We start from the raw sequence: 22070 nt of genomic DNA on the forward strand, positions 1-22070 counted from the left end.
TCAGTTATATTAACGTCCCGCTTTAAAGGAACTCTAGGGCTATTTTGGAATGGACTTCGTAATTTTAAACCGTAATCAGATGATGAGGACGATACCTGAGTTGCACCTCCAAACTTCCACACCACAACAGTGGAGGACGTTTGACTCTGGCTGATTTAACGTGCTTACACGACTTTTCTTCGGTGGAATTGTGTCTGGAGCCCTCTAATTCCGAAGCCGAGACCTTACCTCCAGATCATCAAGGCTCCTAATATAAATATGAGAACGATTCATATCAATTACACACAGTGCACTTAATTATACTGAATATATTGAATACTTACTTAATATATTGAATACTTACTTATACTTAATATATTATTACTCACTTATTAACTTATATTGAATATGCGCCCAAATTACTATATCTGCGTATAATCAAAGAGCTAAGAACGGGACATAGGATTTGAACAATTTTTTGTATTTTTCTTGTATTAGAATTTTTCTACTAGAATTGCCATCAATTTCTTTCTTTACTGCGAGTTCTAGTAAGTTTGCTCATTAAAATCAAATATCACTTTTTCTTTGTATTTGTGTTATAATCAAAAGTAAAATAATATTTAGGATTTTTATTATTTTCAAGTTATCTGAGTACCACTATAAATTATATTTTAGTATAATAAATTTTTGAGTCATCTATCTATTTTCATTGTATTTGTTTTAGGATCCTTATTTCATGATCCTAAAACGCATTTAAAATTGATTCAAATTTCCATTAACGGCATATAGAACATTGAAATTTTAAATATTAATGAACATCGTATTCTCAGAAATATAAGAAAAGTTACTTTTAAAGAAGATTTATATGCAAAATAAAACATCGGTCACAAGTAGATGTTCTCACAGTATAATGCTTTTTTATTTTGTGCATTAACTACACCAACTCAGGTTTGTCCATTTGTACTCAACTTTGAAATGTTATTTTCAGGTCGCAAGAATCGCCAAGTGCGAGCCCACAACATGAACGAGCATTCATCGCGTAGTCACACAATTCTCATCCTAACCTTGACATCTGAAGTTCGAGATTCAGAAGATCCCACTCATTACATAAGGCGGTACGGTAAACTGTTTTTGGTGGATTTGGCTGGATCAGAGAAGACGAAGAAAACGAATAGCCGTGGAGAAACCCTCAAAGAAGCCAACAACATAAACAAATCACTCTTAGTGTTAGGTAATGTATAGTAAGAACTATAATATAATTGTCTAGCGAAATCTATAACGCTGAGTTGAGTTTAAAATATCTTTACTTGGTTATCGAATGCACACTCCCTATTTCTGTTTTGTCAACAATTTCAGAACAGATTTTTTAAATGTTAACTCATCATTTTGTGAATGATAAATTAACATTTATCATTCATAAGCTTGAACAAAAATTACCTATGGGATCTTAGACTTCACCTTTCATTTATATCATTTTTATGCTAGGTTGTAGTAAAGGTTATTGAGCTGAGGTGTTCAGTTTTTAATATTTATGCTAACTCATATTATTTTCCCTTCAGTTTTAGGTTACTATTATTATTATTTTTCAGCATTATTTATATTTTGTATTTAGTATTACATTCCTTCTGTTAGAGTTCAAACCGATTTCAGTAAATATTTTTCATGAACATTATGGATAGAGATGATAACATTGCAACGGAACACAACTTTTAATGGTATTGCATATTTGCATCTAAAAAGTTCTACAAATAATAATTTTTTTTTTTTATTTCTTAAGCACTCTACCAACGTGTGTAAGATTTTCTATTACAAATTCCGTAAATTAATCAGAGACAATCATATCTGAGATATTGTTAACGGAGAAGCAGACCGACTAAATGGAGACATGTTTTTGTTATCCTGACTGAGCTAATCGTCTCTAATTTGAAAAATAAGAAACCCTTTTGTTCTTACACTTGCTAAATACGATGATTTTTATGTTTAATTTCGAAATATTGTGAAGAAAATTGAATTGTATATAAATATTACTATTTTGGTGCTAATAAAATATGCCAAATTTTGTTTATGTTACTAGTAAAATATTTTTAAAAATCACACCAGTAAACAAATTAACAATCATTGAATATCTTCACTGATTTAATCCAAAATTCAAATCAGATCTACAGTTCTAGAGATAAAATTATAGATCAAAATTTACACATTTAGTTCTTTGTGTTCAAATAAAACACAGCAGATGAAAAAGCAGATTTTCCACCAACAAATTGGTATAGAATTGTGAGTATATCTATTGTTTAAGATGGAAATAACAAAAATCTAATTTCACTAATTTCACTGGATTTGTTTTTGATTTATCGTATTAACAGATTAATAGACACAGATTTCGAAATAGTTCGTACCAGTTCAAGCAGAATTAAAACGTGATAGCTTATCAGAATCTCTAATTCGAATTATTCGATTAACACATGATTTTTTAATTAGAATTCTAGAATATTCGAATTAATTTATAATTTTTTATTTGAATTATCCGTATTCTAGAAAACAAGGTCGGATAAATCTGGCAGGGAAAATAAATGTCCTAAATTACAACTTTTTTGTGTACAAAAAAAAAGTATTGCAATTGTCAAAATAAATAAATCGAATTCCACATTTTAACGAATCTCCCTAATTTAAAACTCCCAGATTCCGTAAAACATATTTTTGGAATTATATGCCTCTGTCTGTTGCATCTATCTATGGATTCGATAACTCAAAAATGCTTTGAACTAGATGGATGAAATCTAGTATGTAGCTTTAATACAAAATTTATAGATTTCTGCCAAATTTTGAATTCGATTTCCACAGGAAACATGTCTCTCCTAGAACGGGTAAAGATGATAACCGTGGAATTTAAAGAAAATGATTAATGAATCTTGTACACGGAATCAGCATACAAAATGAAAATTTATTTCAAATTTTGAACCGAATTCGACAAGTTGTTAAACGTCTGTCGATCTATGCTATATGTCTGTCGATCTATGCTGTCGATAAGCGAGATAATTAAAAAAATAATGATTTAGTGAAATAATATATAAAACACCGTTTTAAAATCTTAAGTGTATTAAATTTTGAACGATATCTGTTAAGGGATTGACTATCTACCTGTCTGTACATCCACATGTAGGAAAATGTGATAAATCAAAGTCAATTAAATTTGAAATTTGGTATTTTTTTAAATGTTAATGGTGTATCGAATTTTGTTACCATTCATTCGCAAAGAAGATACTGAAAACTATCTTCATTATACTAAGAAGCACAGAACACTTAATTGCAGGACTGTGAAAATAAAAATCTGAGCACTATGGATTTTCAAGATCTTGGCCTAGTGCCCAAAATTCTATATAAGATGAAGAATTAGTTATAGTTATTTCTGATTTTGTGGCACAAGAGCCACAAAAGAATGGGATGACGAGAGATGCTTATTAAGGCGTATGAGATTCAGTTTCAGCAAATCACTTCTACTGGTTTCATTATTTTATTATAATCCAAGCTTTAGTCGGTTTTAGAGATAATAAGAAGTCTTCAGAATAAACTGAGTAAAATAAATTAAAAAAATGACCTTAAATATATCAAGATCTATATATCTGTTTATCCATTTCTGCATAATTGCAAAGAATCGTATGTTAATCTTTCTATATTTACTTTATTTAATTAAATGTTAATCTTTTCTATATTTACTTTACTATGAGAACATTTTAATAAGTTTGCGTGCATTAAATTTTTTAAAATGCCGCCAAATATAACATCATTTTTTTAGCAGCTTGTATATGAAATAGAACATTTCTCTTCTATTTCTGCTTTGTATCTTTGAATGCACGTGGGCTAAAAATCTACAATTCATGTTGCTATAGAGACGACAACTACTTTACTAACTAAAATATCAATAAACTAATAGAAAGAAAATGGAGACGAAAAGAAATCGTTTGTTTCTCGTTACTACAAGTTTCCATTGCAAAAATTTCATCATAGGAAAACTGATATCAAATCAAGATGATGGCGGTTAAAACAATACTGAAAAGTTACAGTTTGTTCTATAAGGCTAATAGTGTTTTATCACACGTTTTTCTTTTCCTTTCTTTATTTTTTCTTTTCCAACTTTCTTCCTTTCTGACAGACATATAGATCTATGCTATATGTCTGTCGATCTATGCTGTCGATAAGCGAGATAATTAAAAAAATAATGATTTAGTGAAATAATATATAAAACACCGTTTTAAAATCTTAAGTGTATTAAATTTTGAACGATATCTGTTAAGGGATTGACTATCTACCTGTCTGTACATCCACATGTAGGAAAATGTGATAAATCAAAGTCAATTAAATTTGAAATTTGGTATTTTTTTAAATGTTAATGGTGTATCGAATTTTGTTACCATTCATTCGCAAAGAAGATACTGAAAACTATCTTCATTATACTAAGAAGCACAGAACACTTAATTGCAGGACTGTGAAAATAAAAATCTGAGCACTATGGATTTTCAAGATCTTGGCCTAGTGCCCAAAATTCTATATAAGATGAAGAATTAGTTATAGTTATTTCTGATTTTGTGGCACAAGAGCCACAAAAGAATGGGATGACGAGAGATGCTTATTAAGGCGTATGAGATTCAGTTTCAGCAAATCACTTCTACTGGTTTCATTATTTTATTATAATCCAAGCTTTAGTCGGTTTTAGAGATAATAAGAAGTCTTCAGAATAAACTGAGTAAAATAAATTAAAAAAATGACCTTAAATATATCAAGATCTATATATCTGTTTATCCATTTCTGCATAATTGCAAAGAATCGTATGTTAATCTTTCTATATTTACTTTATTTAATTAAATGTTAATCTTTTCTATATTTACTTTACTATGAGAACATTTTAATAAGTTTGCGTGCATTAAATTTTTTAAAATGCCGCCAAATATAACATCATTTTTTTAGCAGCTTGTATATGAAATAGAACATTTCTCTTCTATTTCTGCTTTGTATCTTTGAATGCACGTGGGCTAAAAATCTACAATTCATGTTGCTATAGAGACGACAACTACTTTACTAACTAAAATATCAATAAACTAATAGAAAGAAAATGGAGACGAAAAGAAATCGTTTGTTTCTCGTTACTACAAGTTTCCATTGCAAAAATTTCATCATAGGAAAACTGATATCAAATCAAGATGATGGCGGTTAAAACAATACTGAAAAGTTACAGTTTGTTCTATAAGGCTAATAGTGTTTTATCACACGTTTTTCTTTTCCTTTCTTTATTTTTTCTTTTCCAACTTTCTTCCTTTCTTTTTCTTTACTCTTCCTTTCTTTTCCTATTAGTTCATATTCTCCCTATATATATTTATATTCCTTGTGCAAATTTTCAATCTTAATAAAATACTTTTTATTCATCCACTCAAATTCAAATACATTGTTTTAAATTTGTAGTGGATGACACTTGATGTTAATACAGTTTTTTCAAATATTAATTTATTAATTATTAAATTTAATTAATTTTTAATACTTTAAATAGAGTTTCAGCAGCTTGTAATGAAAATTGAAATCAACAGGCAGTAGCTTAATCGATAAAATGCAAGGATTTCAGTATTTTTTACGTGGAGGTGAAGAATGCGAGTTAATTCTTGCGAAAGTAGGAATTGACTATAAACTTTTTTATACATATTACTTGTTTTTAAAGAAATGACCAAAATTTCAGAAAGATTATTTTTTTAGTTATGAATCAATTGGTGCTAAGTTACTAATCATAAAAATGTTTCTACTTATTTATAAAGTATTATGAAACGTATCATCAAAAGAAATCGGATGTATAATAGGATTGTTTCTTAGCCAACAAAACACCTCAAGGGAACACGCTAATTTTACTTTGAGATTTGTTGCGAAGACTGTATTGGGCGTTTGCAATATTATACTAGATCATTGATGTTAATCACTAGGAGCACCCCATATTTTTTATCCGAATATAGAGTCAGTTGAATTAGTTCTTACATATATAATTAATAAGCAATTAAATTAATCAAGAAAATATACAGCTGTTGAATTATGAAATTTAATTTGTGTTTTTGAAAATTTTGTTTCGCTAATCTCTCTGTACATGATAGAAATGAAAAAAAATCTTTATACAGTATATATATCTTTATATCCTAAGAATATAATGTCCTTTTACTGATAAAATAAAAGAGCATTATATTCTTACATACAAAGGTTATTTATAAAAAAAATGGTTAGATATGAAATGAAGAAACAGTATCTAACAGTAAAAACAGTTTAATAAATAGAAAATCCTAAACACCACCTTGAATTAATACCATTTTACGAAATGAGAATTCCTGAAAATAAAACCGTACATCAAAGACATATATTAGAAAAGTAGCAAAGATTTTTGAGGAATCAATATTTAAAAAATATCTAATAATCCTTTTTGAGATATTTATCCTGAATTCATCCCTTTTATGTTATAAGAGTTTCTTAAATTATAATCAAACATTTAAGACAGGTATTAGAAAAATAGCAATCATTTTTGGGAAGATAGTAAAAGCTTCACATGAAAAATTTGATTCAATAATGGAATATATTTGTCCATTGCCGTCCGTGATTGCCGCAGTTCACAAATATTCTCATCTTTTGTATCTACATTTTAATCAAATGTGTAAATTCCAATTTCTGTTTTGATGTCAAGCAATTCAGACAGTTTTTTTTATATTTAAATTGATTTTATATTTAATTTTTTCATTTATGAGTGTACGGATAAACTTAATCATAAAGAAAAATTTGTTATGGGATCGTAAAGTTCGCATTTTACTTACATTTTCTTTGCTGAATTTCAGAGAATGTCAATGAGCTGAAGTCAGCAACTTTTATTATTTTATGTCGTTTTATTACGTTGATTCATTATATTCTTCCTACACGGACGAACTTGAAATTAATTGCTAGTATTTTCCTTCGATATTAAAAAAAAAAAAAAAAAAAAAAAAAAAAACTTTGTATTTGACATTGCATTTTTTTTTCTCCTTTTACCGGATTACTATTTATTACCAGGCCGGGATAGTCTGGTTGGTAGACCGTTGGATTCGCGTCTTTTGGGTTGCGAGTTCAAACCCCGCCGGCCGAAGATTCCCCGCGTGCTTGGTGGCTGACGCGCGTAAAATCTGTTGTGGTCGCAAAATCCTCCATGTCGAGAGTAATACCACTGGGGGTACTAGATCAGGGATGATCGTTCTCTGATTCAGGTCTAAATTACGATATGTGGATGAGTGAATGAAGTCCGCCCGTAAAAAGGGTTTTGACGTGTGTGTAGCTAAAAGTCGTTCTCTTGGCCCTAGATGGCGCTACTTTAGAAAAAAGAGGCGCTCCCCCTCAGGCTTAATTCGGCTGCCTTCGAACAGTGGGCTTGTCCATGGCAAGTGCCATAAGAAACAACAACACTAACAATTATTTATTTGAAATCGATTTTACTGATTAATTTTGATTTGAGTGCTCCTGAATGTTATTGACAGAGCAAGATCCTACTGTAAGGAAACAAAGCTTTTAATGATAATATATATTTACATCCAGAATATTATATAAATTTTCTTAAGCACTCTGACAATGTGTATGAGATTTTCTATTTCATCTTTCGTTAGTTAATCTGTGATAAACAGATTTCAGATATTCTCGTAGTCGTGGAAAAAAATCTTATCTTACTTTAGGCAGCATTACAGGGGAAAAAAAATTCAGATTGCATAAAGAATTCTTATTTTGTGACACTAAAAATCACCTCCATTATTAATTTTTTTTAAGACAGTTTCCTTAATTATAAGAAGCACGAAGATTCTTTTTCAATGCATATGATACTCTTGATAAATTTAGTTATAGTAAAGTTATAAACAAATTAATCCTGCATATCACTTTAAAGTTATTAACATAACGGTTCTGTATTCTATTTGATATAGGAAACTGCATATCTGCTCTCGCTGATCCCAGAAAGCGAAGTAGTCATATTCCGTATAGAGACAGTACGCTTACAAAGCTACTGGCTGACAGTTTAGGAGGCAGTGGTCTGGCTTTAATGGTGTGTTGTTAAAAAATTTAATGTAAGATTAAATTATCTGTAGAATTATACTGTAATTAATCCCTGTATGCTTAACTAATCCTTGTATGATTAATTTTTTTCAGATTGCCTGCGTCTCACCAAGCCGAGTCAACATTGCCGAAACACTCAACACCCTCCGATATGCATCTAGAGCAAAGAGAATCAAAACCAAGCCAATGGTTCGAATGGTGAGATTTAAATTTTATACAATCAACATAATCAGCTTGGAAGTAGATCTTTTTTAAAAACAGGATTACTTTTGTACTGTGGCGGTTTTAAAGCGTTGTAATTCCTATAGTTCATTTATAACCATGAGTCAAAATAATAAAAAATGGGTAGAAGCATTTACAGAGATATCGTTTTTTAAATTTTTTAACGTTTTCAACAAAAATTATCTGGACTCAAAATTGCCACTTAAAATTTACTGCATTATTTCTAAATCACAACCACTGTTATTTATTAATAATTAAATCTTGATTTACATAGCGATGGATTTTAAAATAAAAGTATGTTTTTGTAAAAATTGGTTTATTTTTATATAAAATGAAAAACACAATAAGAAATAATCATACACCATTGTAGTTCTTATAATCTGCATTTCTAGAAAAATGAATAATTTTTTCATTACTCTGTTGTCAATAATTTCATTTATACTTCTTTCTTTTTTTTATTTTAGGATCCAAGGGAACAATTAATAATTAGTTTGAAAAGAGAAGTTCGTGTTCTTCGCATGGAAAACAGCTTTTTAAGGCAACAGGTAAAATTTAAAGCAAATTCTTATTCAATATTAATAGAAAATTTATATATTATTATTTACCGATTATATACAATTTTAATATGTTTATATTGTATTTATTTATATTAAGACACCTCTCAAGCAAAAAAGCCCAATTAAAAAGACAAAAAGGTTGAAAAGGTTTTGTCGATTAACATACCACCATTTGGCTGTAAACAAAATACATAAATTTTAATTTTAAAAACCTCCTATTTATCATCGTACGAATTATAAAATAATCCGAATATTCTGTAGAGGTAATATTAAGTTTCATTCCTTTTTACGGAATAAAAAGCGATTCAAAATTTTATAAGGGCTCATCTAGCACTTTTTTTCCCCCACAATAATTTTGGTCTTTGATTACTATACGTGAAGAATAATAGATATAATTAAAACACAGAATTTAAAAAAAAAACATCATTGATATTTTGGTTATTTAAAAAAAATAACTACGAATTTTTCTTTGAAAATAATATTAAAAAAATTGTCAGAATGATTAATCGTATTACTAGAATTTATTTTGTTTTAACAGCTCAGCTGTTCAGCTCAGTTCAATAGATTTTTTAAAATTATATTTGCAATGCCTTTCGTTTACAAGATAATTTTATAGATAATAATTTTAGATGTTGTTTATTTTCTTTGCCAGACTAAAATCAATTTAATGATTTGAAAGTATCCATTCACTTCTTTGGTAGTTTATTCTACATACTATAATATTATCTAAGACTTTGAAAGATCTCCGTTTAATAAAAATAACACAAGCAGAAGGATTTTAGTTTAATAAAAATACGTTATAAGCAAGACGTAAATATATCTATGTCTTGGCTTAAATATATTTACATACTGTTTTGAAACATCACTAGGATTATTTCGGTAGGGAATTCGAAATGTTTCACAACCCCAGTTCTTATGTTGAAGACGACTATAAATACCCCCCCCCCCCGGAACGTTTACTCAGAATTAAACTATGTTTAATATTCGGTGACAGATTTAGTATGCTTCAGGATATTTGAGATATATGTTTTTCTATAATAATATCTCAAAATTACTATCCTTCAATTCCGGAACCGAAATCTTAATTCATAACAACCGCGGCTTCAAGATATTGTTATTATGTATTTGAGAGTAGTTGTACTGCTAAAGTATGTTCGGGATGAATTTTTTTTGAAAAACGCTCTAAAATAGTTATATTTTTAATTTGTTTCATAAACATCATGAAAAAAAAAACGTCTATTAAACTAAAAATATACCAATTAAGGGACAAAATGTTTTTAAGAATAGAAAGAAATGCTAAAAAGAGGTATAAAGCAAAATTCTTCTAGTTTAGAGATTTATTAAATGATTTACTTACAATTCTGCAGACAGCTTAAGAAATATATTACCTAGTACGTGACCTAAAAAATAATCTTAATTTTTATCCATTCTTTAAATATTTCGGTTCGTTTGATAAATAACATGAAATTTTCGTTTTTTTTTTTTTTTTTTTTTTTTTTTTTTTTTTTTGCATTGTGTAGTACTAAAATAACTATAAACCATTTCTAAATAAATATATGACTTATTCTCCAGTTCAGGAACCGAAGAACATATTGAGAAATTATTATACCCAGTTTGAACAAAAAATATGGATTAGATTTTAATTCATGAGGTTTTTCGTAAGAAAATTCTACCCGAGATTAGAATGTGAGAAAATAGCACTTAAAGATGTAAAATAGCATTAAAACGTATAATGCAAATATAAAAATATGTTCAAACATTAAAAAAAAAATCAGAAAAATAAATTTAGAAGAAAAACTTCAGGGTTTTTCTGAAGAAACTTGTTCAAAGACTAAAAATATTAAATTAAAAAAAAAAATTAATATTTTCGCAAAAAATTGGCTTTTCAATATAATCACTCACCACGCATTCTAATTGGCGCAATCATATTCGAAGAAGTCTCCTTGTACCATATTACATAGTTCTGAGTTCTCGTAGATTTAACATAAAATTTCACATCCTCTCTTTGTTCAGCGGTACGCGCGGGGTCTCAAAAGCGCGAATTGAATAGCTACCGAAGCACACAGTACGATGCCTTATCACAATATCTTATGAACATCATTATTCTTTGATATTACATGCGTAGGTTTGCTCTGCTATCTGTTGCAGAGTTACAAAACTCTCTCAAAACTTTTTGACTCCACTTCGAACACGAATCTGTTAATGAATCTGGGGACTTTAGAGTCGAAAAACATTGGTTCTAAGCTATTCAATGCAATATAATACACAGCATTTTCTAAAAATGTTTTGATTACATTTTAAATTTATTTATTACATCATCTTTATGATATTCGCTTCAGGAATGTATCTGTATTCTAATTTTGTGGTGGAATGAAGATCATTATGATCCGTGCAGTCGAAGCAAGAGGACATATATTTTCGGGGGCATTTCTTTAATGATCACATTTCACACGAACAGAACATCTCGTCTCATTATCATAACAATCGCAATGCACTGTGGGATGCGAACCTAATCAGACATCGGCATCTATTATGGAAAAAATAAAAAGATAAGAGTAATGCAAATTGCTACGTTTTTTGTTTTGTTGCAGCTGTGATAAATGGCCCAATTTTTTCGATAAAAATATTTGTATATAAAATTTTTAAATAAATATTATTATTATGCAGTTAGATTTTTTGGCAATGTTAAAACCCAACACTAAAAGTTCTTCAGCTACTAAATATGGTGGTTGCTTTTATTTCAGTTGCACTTAGATAATGGACTGCTAACGAACAACAAAGGTGCTGCCGCTGTTCGAGGAAACGTGCTCGTAGATGGTAATTTTTTTTTACTTTATTAAAAATTGAATACCTATTTTTTTTAAGTGCGCATTTGTTAAAATACGAAAATATTTTATACTGTCATAGGATAGCATCCATTGCTATCCTATGGCATCTGATACATCAGAACATAAACAATAAATAAATAAATATAATAATAAAAATATATAATGAAACAAATGAATGATCTCTACGAATAATAACACAGAAGATGCGTCTTGGCGATCTATAGAACAGATCGCTTGAAATAAAGCTACTACAGTAGACTCCCGAATATCCGCGGTGCGGATTATCCGCGCCTGCCGCACAAAGTTTTTTTTTTTTTTTTTTGACAGATTTTTTCAAAAATTTGCAGTTTTACAGTTATGCTTTTGTAATTACATAATACATTACAGTATTAAATCAGTACATATGTATTAATTTTTCTGTGTATCCTTGACGCCTCTCGTAAGTACAAAGCACTTTTCTGTTTTCATTAACAAAATGCATTTTAGTTTAGTTTTGAGTGATATACTAAAATATTAAGCGTTAGTTAAACATTTCCTGCTGTTTATTTTACGTTTTATTGTACATAAAACGATTTTTCAAAATTGGAATGACTGTTTTCTCTTTTGCTATATCCGTTTTTAGCTTTTTTCGGATTATCCGCGGTTTTTGTTATCCGCGGCGGCCGCGCCACGCAATTCCGCGGATAATCGGGAGTGTACTGTATATTTGGCATGGATATTCTTTGGAGGATGGAAATTTGCATCCGGCAGAGTTTCTTTTGAAATTTTAAATTTGATTTTAATTAATTTAAAATTAAGAAATTTAGTCATTTTTCCGCGATAATTCTGAAACTGTTGTTCGGAACTGATTTTAATAGATTGAAATTATAAATAAAATTTTAATTAATTAGATGTAAAAGAAATGTAGACGTTTACCCATGATAATTCTAAAAATGTTGCCCTTAATTTATTTTACACCATTTTAAAACATAAAACATTGCACTTTTATTGAGACCATTTTAAATGCTGTGCGATTATTAGTTGGAATTTGATTATTTTTAGAAACAATAAATCAGACTCTTAATTTTTAAATTCTTTTAAATATTCTACATTTATTATAACTCTAAATTGATGAAAATGCATTTCTAACAATTTTTCAGCAGTAAAACTTACTCTGCACTTAACTAAAAGAATGAGTAGCAATGCCATAATTTATTAATGTCATATTTAAGATGAATTGTAAATTTAATATGAAGTTCAGAACAAATATTATTATAACAAAAATTAATAACAAATGAAAATATGTGCTATTTTAGTTCAAGTGCACTGAATTCGAGATTATATCAATTTCATTGTTAAGAATTAATTTATTATGAAAAGAAGTGAAGCGAAGAGAAATAATAATGTCAACCGACACAGATTGATAAATGAATTTATTATAAAAATGATGATGTAAATTTTTTCTGTTTTATTAAATAATTCCTAAATAATAAGATGAAGAAACTGTTTAATAGAAATATGTGGAAAAATAAAAGAATATAAATATTATAAATGAGAATATATTAGCATGTTTTTAATAAATATAGTTTTTAAAATTTATTTTCTCTTTATCAGATATGAAACCAGATGAATTGAAGACTATGCTTCAACAATACATGAATGACAACGAATCTCTAAGGTAAAATTCTTTTTCTGAAAATTATATTTGCACATTTTCTAAAATATAATGGAGTCAGTTCGTGTTATGCACATAAAACTTTCTGCGCTACTTTAATTTTTGAAAATATTATGTATTTTACAGAAGGCAAAGAGCACATTTCTTCCTTACTTATTTTACGTTTTGCACATCTTAAAATAAGATAATCGTGCAATTAGATATTACCTCTTTAGTGATAGTGGAACGATTTCTAAAAATATTTTCAAATTCATCGTATTAGTGCATTTCTGTATTCTAGAGATTTCTTTTTTTAGATGGCACTGTATGAATGATTTTATTAGTTTTTAAATTAAATTTTATAGAATTATTTTGTTTCATTTAAAAAAAATTCTGTGGAACGATTTCGAAGTATGTTAACAAATTTAACGTGTTGCCGCGAATCTATATTCCGAAATTGTTGTATTAAGTTGCCACTGTAGAGTCTATTTAATTAGTTTATTCTAAAGTTAGATTAAAATTATAATTTCATAAAAATAAAGTTCTATAAAATTATTTTATCCAGTTGAATTAAAATTCTTTAAAATAAATTTACCTAGTTATTTTTATTTTGTTAACTTCCTTTCTGTAAAAGACTATATAGGTAATTATTTTCCGTTCAAAATGCAGTTCCATTATATATATATACAAAGATCGAAAATCCGGCACTCTTCAATTCTGGTAGTTGCCGCATTGTCAAATGAGAACAGAATTAACATTATTATGATCTTGAATTATGTCCAATTATGTAATGTTTTCTTGCTAATTTAACTATTTCTTGATCTGATTAAAGCGAATACTTGTAAGACATGAAATTTCTTTCATAAAATGATAGCAAAGGTCAAAATAAAGGCTTCACAAGTTTTCTTTATAATTAATTTACTAAATTTATTATTTTTTTAAATAAAAAAATACAATGTACTCAATTCTTAAATTAACAATATGCGCATATTTTTTAGTAACAAAAAAGAAAATAAATAAGTTGATTATGGCATTCCTTAATTTTTTAAAAATGTTTTTTTTTATTTAAATTTCATCACTTGTAAGTTCACTGGGTGACAGAATGAGTCCATGAAGGAAAGATTTCCAGATAAATGAACAGAATGTCGATTCTTACATGAATTAACTAATGTTGAGGGATCATGTTATCTTCACTCAAATAACGAGACATACTTCTTAAAGGAAACATTGTTCTATGGCCGGTAATGCCTCTTAGGATTCTCTTTCTACTTATACTTCTATGGTGCCACAATTACTGTCATTCAATTACCCCGGATGCTTTGGCAGAGTAAGAGTAATTCCAACGCGGCTTAGCACTTATTGTGAACTGAGAAAATAATTTCAGACGTATAATTAATATTATTTATATATATATATTATTTATTTATTTAGGGAAGAAAATGCTGAATTGAGATTTACCAACGACTTACTCACTAGAGAACTTGAACGAGTGAATAAAGAAAATGAACGGCTCCAGAAAGAAAGGTAAATCATGAAGTTTTCATTCAAAATTCTTCTAGAATTTGGTAAACTTTTAGTTTCAATCCAATATTAAAACTCTCTAGAAATTTGAAACCTCTTGTCCGAAATATCATAATACGATAATTTTTTTCGGATGAATTAGTTTGTTTTGTTTTCATCAGCTATTACACTCAGTACGTAGCGATTTTCATCTCGCACAATTTATGAAGAACACTAGCCTAAAAACAATATCTATTAATAAAAGTGAAAGCGTAAATTCTGCTTCAGAATTAACGGTAGCTAAAATATGTTAAAAGTGACTATGCTGTCTTTTGTTTATGCGTCGATTGTGTTTTGCTCCGGAATTTCAAACTTCTTTATAGAATAATGCATCGAATTTAGACTTTTCACCGCCACACTCAGCGGATGGATTTTCCAGTCACTATATTCTTTTTCATGAAGTTTAATGGGGCAACAAATCATGCTATACTAAATATACTGTACATAAAATTTTAAAATTTGTGTTAGAGGATTCATGTTAACAATAAATATGTTTAAAATATAAAAACAAAAATAGACGCACACGAGGATTTCATTAGGAACAAAAATGCAATGTCTTGTCGATATAAAATATTAATTTCACGAGTTCAGGGAAGAACTATAGGAAAAATGAATACAAATGGCAAGTAAAATGTCAAAAATAATTCGTGAGGAAACCGGTTCAATAAGTGTACAACAATTTTCTTAATAAAATGAAACACACTTTTAGAATTAGGTCTCGATGCGTAACAACCTATGAATCAAGAAGGAAATAAGCTACACGATCAAATTTGTGATAATATCTTTATATAAAAATTGATGATCTATAAATTTTTTTGGATAAAATCAACTAAAGACGTCTAACTGTCAATCCGTATATATGAGAACGTGATAGTACATGAAAATATCGAAAGCGATAGACGAATAAAATTGTTTGTGATCTTTACACGAAAATAGGAGTTTAATATCGAATCTTATTCATAATCGATCAACAGAAAGAAACATACTCTATTCTCTTTCATTACACAATGTATTTAAACAGCTGCTTAAATTTTTTTTCAAGAAAATCACTCATAATCACATTTATTACTTTTTAAAAAATTTATAACATATATAATTCAAGAACGAAACATATCGTTTATGGTTTTATCTTTCAGAACTAGGTCAGCTAAACAAACGAGGAGACCAGATAGCATAACTGCGTCAAGAGCAGTGCTGGGATCTTCCGATTCTTTGATTGATTCAAATACTTGGAACAACGGTGCTTGGAGATCGATTATAGATGCTGATGGCGAAGTGAGTTCCATTAATAAAGTGCAGACTTCATAAAAAACATATAATAAAAACACATTGAAAAATTATGGTTCAGATAATAAAACACGTGAACAATAATTTGACAAATTCTACTTCTACATGACTAAAATTAATTTTAAAAAATCCATTCTAAGTCAGAATAATAACATCACACATATTTTACAAAGAGAAAAGATGTAAAAAGAAAATTTTTTATCTGTTAAAATTTCTGCTGAAATTAAAGCTTATCAATAAAAAAATTCATCATTGTCAATTTTTTTTACTATAAATTGGTATATGAAGCCACCATAGTTATATGTCATTTAATCTTGTCTAAAGTAGCATTCAAACAAGGCCAGCTATTGGGCGTAATAGAAAGTCACGCCTACTTCATGAAGATCACGTGACCGTAATGAGACATTGGCAAATAGTTGACCCGATGAGACAATCATTTGCCATTGTCCCATTTGGATCACGTGATGTTCCTGAGGTAGGCGTGACCTTCTGCGCGTAATAGTTGGCCTCGTGTGAACGCTGCATCCTGAGCATATCCAGAATTTCTTTCCTCTAAAGCCAAGCGATGCTACAGGACCCTTTATCTATTTCCATCTGATGCTTATGTTACTTCAGTTTTTGTATTATCATTTGACAGCATTATTAGTATATGTCCGGTTCATATCCAACGCCCCTTTTTTTAAATTTTGCCACAACATAGATTTGGTAGAAGTGTTCATTACACAGTTTGTTTGAAATTTTATTTGGTCAATATATTTTATTAAATTTTCCGGAGAAAGTAGTTTGGATGGTACTTAATTTCTGTTCTTTTGATTTAGTAAATTCTCAAGATTCACTACCGTAAAGAAGGACAGTTAATATTGTAACATTGTACTAAGCATATGTTATTTGAGTTTACTGCTTATATTTGTTATCCATAAACTATACATTGTTATGAGTGGATGATGGGGCTTTCAAATACTAGTTTTTAGTTCTTCACCTGAATAAAAATTTAAAGATACACTTTTTTGGAATTAATTTTTGTTGTTCAAACATTGAGTTCTTAAAGCATATCTATTATCATTCATTTAGAAAGAATAGAAAAATATCTCGGCTCAAAAAATAGTTAAATATTTTCAATATATCTCTCAATATATATTGTCGATTTTTTAACGGATTTTTGTTAATAATTTAAAGACAAAAAAAGATAAAAATAAAAACAATTATGAAAAAAAAATAATAATAATTTTGCATTAAGATTGAAACACACTGAAAACCAAACTGTACATATGTAATGATATGAATAATAGAAGCATATATCATTTAACATTATCTACAATGTCTAATATTAAAATGAAGCATTGAAACTGTTTACATTTTTATGTAACACTCTACTATTTTTATTTTACAGATTGAATATATGAATAATCTGAACAATAATTTGACAAACAATGGACGAAACCTACTCAACAGACAACAGCAACAACTTACACCAGCCAAGAGAAAAGTAGGGAAAAGGTAATGATAATTATATTTTTAAAACTTATTGCTAATCAATTTAAAAGTTCATTAGTCGAACAGCTGATCATAATAACAATAATTTAGTCATGTCCATCAGATTTGAACATACTATCCCAATAAATGAAACTATTTTAAATTATGCTTCTATAATAAGCATTCAGTATTTTTAATAGGTTGGCTGTGCTCGTAAAATGGCGAAAGAAACCGAAGATTAAAATTAGAAAAATCAATCCAATTGTTAAGGTTAGGAATGTATAAAGATTTTATTTTGCGATATCACTCGAAAAATAAAGGTCAGCGGAACATTGATGCCATATATATACATCATAAACTTTAAAATGAAATAAAAATTGGAGAAATCAGTATATATGTAGCGACTATGAGATTCTGTCAAAAACATTTTCTTCCATAGAAAAAATGCATAATGACACAGTTTTTTTTAGATATCTTCCGAAAATGAAAGATGGTGAGATGCAAAAAACCATTGATAATGCATCTACAGATCATGGCAATTTTCATAAAATAAAATCCGGGATCAGTATGATCATTGTGAAAATTACTACACTCACTCACAAAAATAATTACAACCCTCTATAGTCTGAATGTAAAAGAAACTTTAATTCAGCTTACCGTATATGAATAATTCAGTTCATGTATATTAATGTCCCATCTTTTAAAGCAACACTGTGCTATTTTTGGACGGCGAGACCGATCTCGTAATTTTGAACCACTGTAAGATGACGAAAACGATATCTGAGTTGGCACCCCTAACTTCCACACTACACAAGCGGAATGATGTCTGACCTCGACGGATTTAATGTGCCCCAGACCCGCTAGCACGACGGTCCTTCGGTGGAAACAGGTCTTGAACCTGTAACCCTCCGGTTCCAAAGTCGACTTTTCCACCAGACCACCGCGGCCCCTATTTGAATGAATGAATAAATAAATAAATTAAATTAAAAAATAATAATAAATGAGTGGCGGGTGTGGAAAACTTTTTTAAAAAATGATCCCCCCCCTCTCTTTCTAGAAATATTCAACACTGCTTCACACTGGCTAGGCATCTGCCTAATTTAAAAAAACTCAATTATAAAACATTTTATGCATAACTTAAAATGCTTCTGAGTGATTAAAGTAAGATTTCACACAATCAATGGCACAGTAGAAATGGGAAAAAGGGAGGGAATATAGTTTTCCACACATCGTTTTCGAGAGCGCCAAGGAGAGGAAGGGAGGGGGATTCTTAGTATTCAGATATGTCAGGGAGAGCGAAAAACAATTGTTACATAAAGATATTGCATGATATCTTCATTATGTTATATTCTAAATGCCGAACGTAAATTTCGTAATAATATCAATTTTGAGTTAATAGAAAGATGCCATTTACCTTTGCTATGCCATTGTTTACAGCGAGCATGTTCATTACTAAACATGCATTATTTTTGATCCAAAGAGTTTGTGAATAAAAATGCAATTATATACATATAAAATTGCATTTGAAAATTAACCAGAAATAAAATATATTCACAATTTTTTGTTTTCCTTCTACTCTCAGTTTGGGAGATATAACAGAAAATCAGGACGAAAACGAAGAAAAACAGCCAGTAGGCTTAAGAAGACAAAGAAGAAATTCTTGGGGCAGTGGAATCCCGAGACCTGTGGATAACAGCAGATCTTCTAAGTCTCCCCCACAGCATACACCTACTGACGCTGACGCAGAAGAGATGTTTGAAGACAGAATTACACCAGAATCAAACCCAACTACACCAGGCTCAAAGTTACCACCGCTTCTTTCTATGCTCATGCCTAAAAGCAGAGACAGGAAAAAATCAGGAAATAAATCCAAATTAAAAGGTGAGTTGTTGAATAAATAACTATTTCGTGCAGATGATACAAAATGATTTTTTAAAAAAACCTGAAACCTTCGCCCTGAATCTTACATAGCATATTTATTATAAATAACTGTAGGCAATAAGGGCTGAAAGGAGAAAACATGTTTGGACATTATTAAATGCAAGAAAAAGTTCGAATATTTAAAATTTTGAAATACTGTTGCAACATATTTGACTATCTTAGATAACTAATATAATTTTGCCAAACAAAAGCAAATGTAGTTTGTACTATTTCTTGAAAACTACACATGCAGTTAATTCAAAGAGGGCAAAGCAGCATACCTAATACAACAGTAAACTTTGGACACTATGCAATATTAGCATCATTTTTTTTTCTCCTATAATCAATATTATGGTGTCTATGATTCCATATGATTATTAAATTTAAAGAATACTCACCCCCACTTTCTATAAAATACTTGCACAAAACTAAAATCCAGAATTTCAGTTTCGGATTCAGTAAGACCAAATTTAGACTTTTATGAGTAGAAATAGATCAGGGTTATCTCATTTTTTATTTCCTTTCTTAACGAGTTAACCATTTTGACCTCTTTGGAAAATGGTTATCTAAATAGTCATAAACATATATTATATAAATATAATAATTGTCATTAAATAAACTTGTCATAACACAAAATGTTGTACTTTTTCGATGACAAGGATACTCATCAACAACAATTAACTGGTTAAAAAAGTAAAAATATAACAAAAAGTTCATAAAAAAAAAGTGTAACATGAAATGAAACAAGAAATATATAACAATAAATTAATGACAGAAATTTAAAAAAAAAAAAAAAAAAAAAAAAAAAAGCAATAATTTTGATAATTCTTGGTTTTGTTGATACTGTATATGCAAAAAATAAAAAAGAAAAGAAAAGTCCCAGTTCTAAATTGGATCCTAATTCTAAATTCTGTGCAAAAACAAAATACAAACTTGATATGAATAGAACAAAAACTTTAATACCAAGATTAACTAGTATTGAGAGACATGTAACAATGTCTATTGAAGGGGAAAAAGAAATGAAAATATTCTTACATATCATCAGTTTAATCTCTTGCTAATTTCATTATCATGGATGAACTATTTAAAAGAATCCACGTGATTTATCTACTAATGATCAAATTTAAAATGAACTCTTAACTTGCATATTAATTATAATGATATGATTGTACCATTTTTAGATCCAATTGATGGTGAAACTTCTACATTGGCTAGAGATCTAGAACAAGTGCAAAAGGCAATCAGAGGTGAATCAAGAGCAAGCATGCGACCGACCAGGTAGTGGATACTGTAAATATTGACCACACAACCATACATAATTATATATTTAATACTTACTAACGGAAAAATTGTACATAATGTTGTACAGAAAAAATATATGTGGAAACACAGATGGTTTAAAGAAGAGATGAATTTTATTAACATAATTTATCACCATTGAAAAAAACAAAATCAAAGTATGCAACATTGATGCATTGTTGAAATATTGAGCAACTGTAAATATGTCTATACAAAACATTAAAACAGAACTTTAAAAATACCAATATTTCAGATATTAGTAAATTTAGTTTTAAAGAATTTTATTTCTAAATATTTTAAGAATAAAAGTTTAAATGGTCTATATCTAAATGGTATCTAAATGTAACAATTTTTTTATTAATCCATTTTTGAAATATAGTTTTTTATAAAGGGAATAATAATTATTATTGTCTTAAAATTCTATCTATGAAAACATCTCTACACAATTAACTCTTATAATTTTAGTTTTTATTATTAATTTGATGCTTTGATTTCTTTAGATAAATGAGTGTTAAATTAAAATTTTTGTACAGTTTCCATTTGTATTAAAAAGAATTCTAGTCATTTTTATAACAAATTAAAATGATAAATTATTATCTATAAATTTGATTGAATATTTTCTTCTTGTATTTAAACAAAATATTTTTATTTATATAAACTCTGACTTTTATCACAATAAATACTGTATTGAAAATTTAAATGTTTGTCTGATTACTTGAAATTTATTCATTGTCATTTCACCCATCAGGTAAATACGAAAATGAATTGCTCCATGTTACAAATTAATTAGTAATGTATAAAATAAAGTTTCATTAACTAGCAACATTATCTCTACATTTTTGAAACTAAAATAAAACTATGCATCAAAGCAATATTGTAAGATAGATTATCATAATTTATAAAATTCTAATTCAAACTATAGCAATAAGCCATATTCATTCCCCCTTCCTTTTAAATAAACATTATCGCAAAGCAATAGAAATTTTTTTTTAGGTTGATCATTTCTTCATTAAAAGAATGTAACTAAAGGCAGAAAAAATATTTTATATGAAGGACCATGAATAAGTTTCACAAAAAGCTTGTGAATGAATTATAATATGTAAAATTTTATTAAAAATCTGAGCATTAATATAATAATTGAAAACAGATATGTATTCAGAAGCTTTTCTATCTTAAAATATTAACCATATCAAAAAGAAACTGCATAACCGATTTATCAAGATGAGA

At 28.6% G+C, this 22070-nt stretch overlaps 1 protein-coding gene across 2 annotated transcripts in view; it reads left to right on the top strand.

The window, feature by feature from the left end:
* LOC129966099 (kinesin-like protein KIF12) overlaps nucleotides 1-21029 on the top strand; it is a 90133-nt gene extending 69104 nt beyond the window's left edge. For both annotated transcript variants that reach the window (XM_056080479.1, XM_056080478.1), the window contains exons 8-18: nucleotides 968-1210; nucleotides 7935-8053; nucleotides 8158-8262; nucleotides 8751-8831; nucleotides 11588-11660; nucleotides 13265-13328; nucleotides 14736-14828; nucleotides 16001-16139; nucleotides 17542-17648; nucleotides 19207-19505; nucleotides 20726-21029. In XM_056080479.1, coding sequence (XP_055936454.1) covers nucleotides 968-1210; nucleotides 7935-8053; nucleotides 8158-8262; nucleotides 8751-8831; nucleotides 11588-11660; nucleotides 13265-13328; nucleotides 14736-14828; nucleotides 16001-16139; nucleotides 17542-17648; nucleotides 19207-19505; nucleotides 20726-20826 — 1424 coding nt within the window. In that variant the 3' untranslated portion in view covers nucleotides 20827-21029. The remainder of the gene's footprint in view (nucleotides 1-967; nucleotides 1211-7934; nucleotides 8054-8157; nucleotides 8263-8750; nucleotides 8832-11587; nucleotides 11661-13264; nucleotides 13329-14735; nucleotides 14829-16000; nucleotides 16140-17541; nucleotides 17649-19206; nucleotides 19506-20725) is intronic.
* The last annotated feature ends 1041 nt before the right edge of the window (nucleotides 21030-22070 follow it).

The sequence above is a fragment of the Argiope bruennichi genome, chromosome 4 (assembly GCF_947563725.1).
Source record: "Argiope bruennichi chromosome 4, qqArgBrue1.1, whole genome shotgun sequence".
In the NCBI taxonomy this organism is placed as follows: Eukaryota; Metazoa; Arthropoda; class Arachnida; order Araneae; family Araneidae; genus Argiope; species Argiope bruennichi.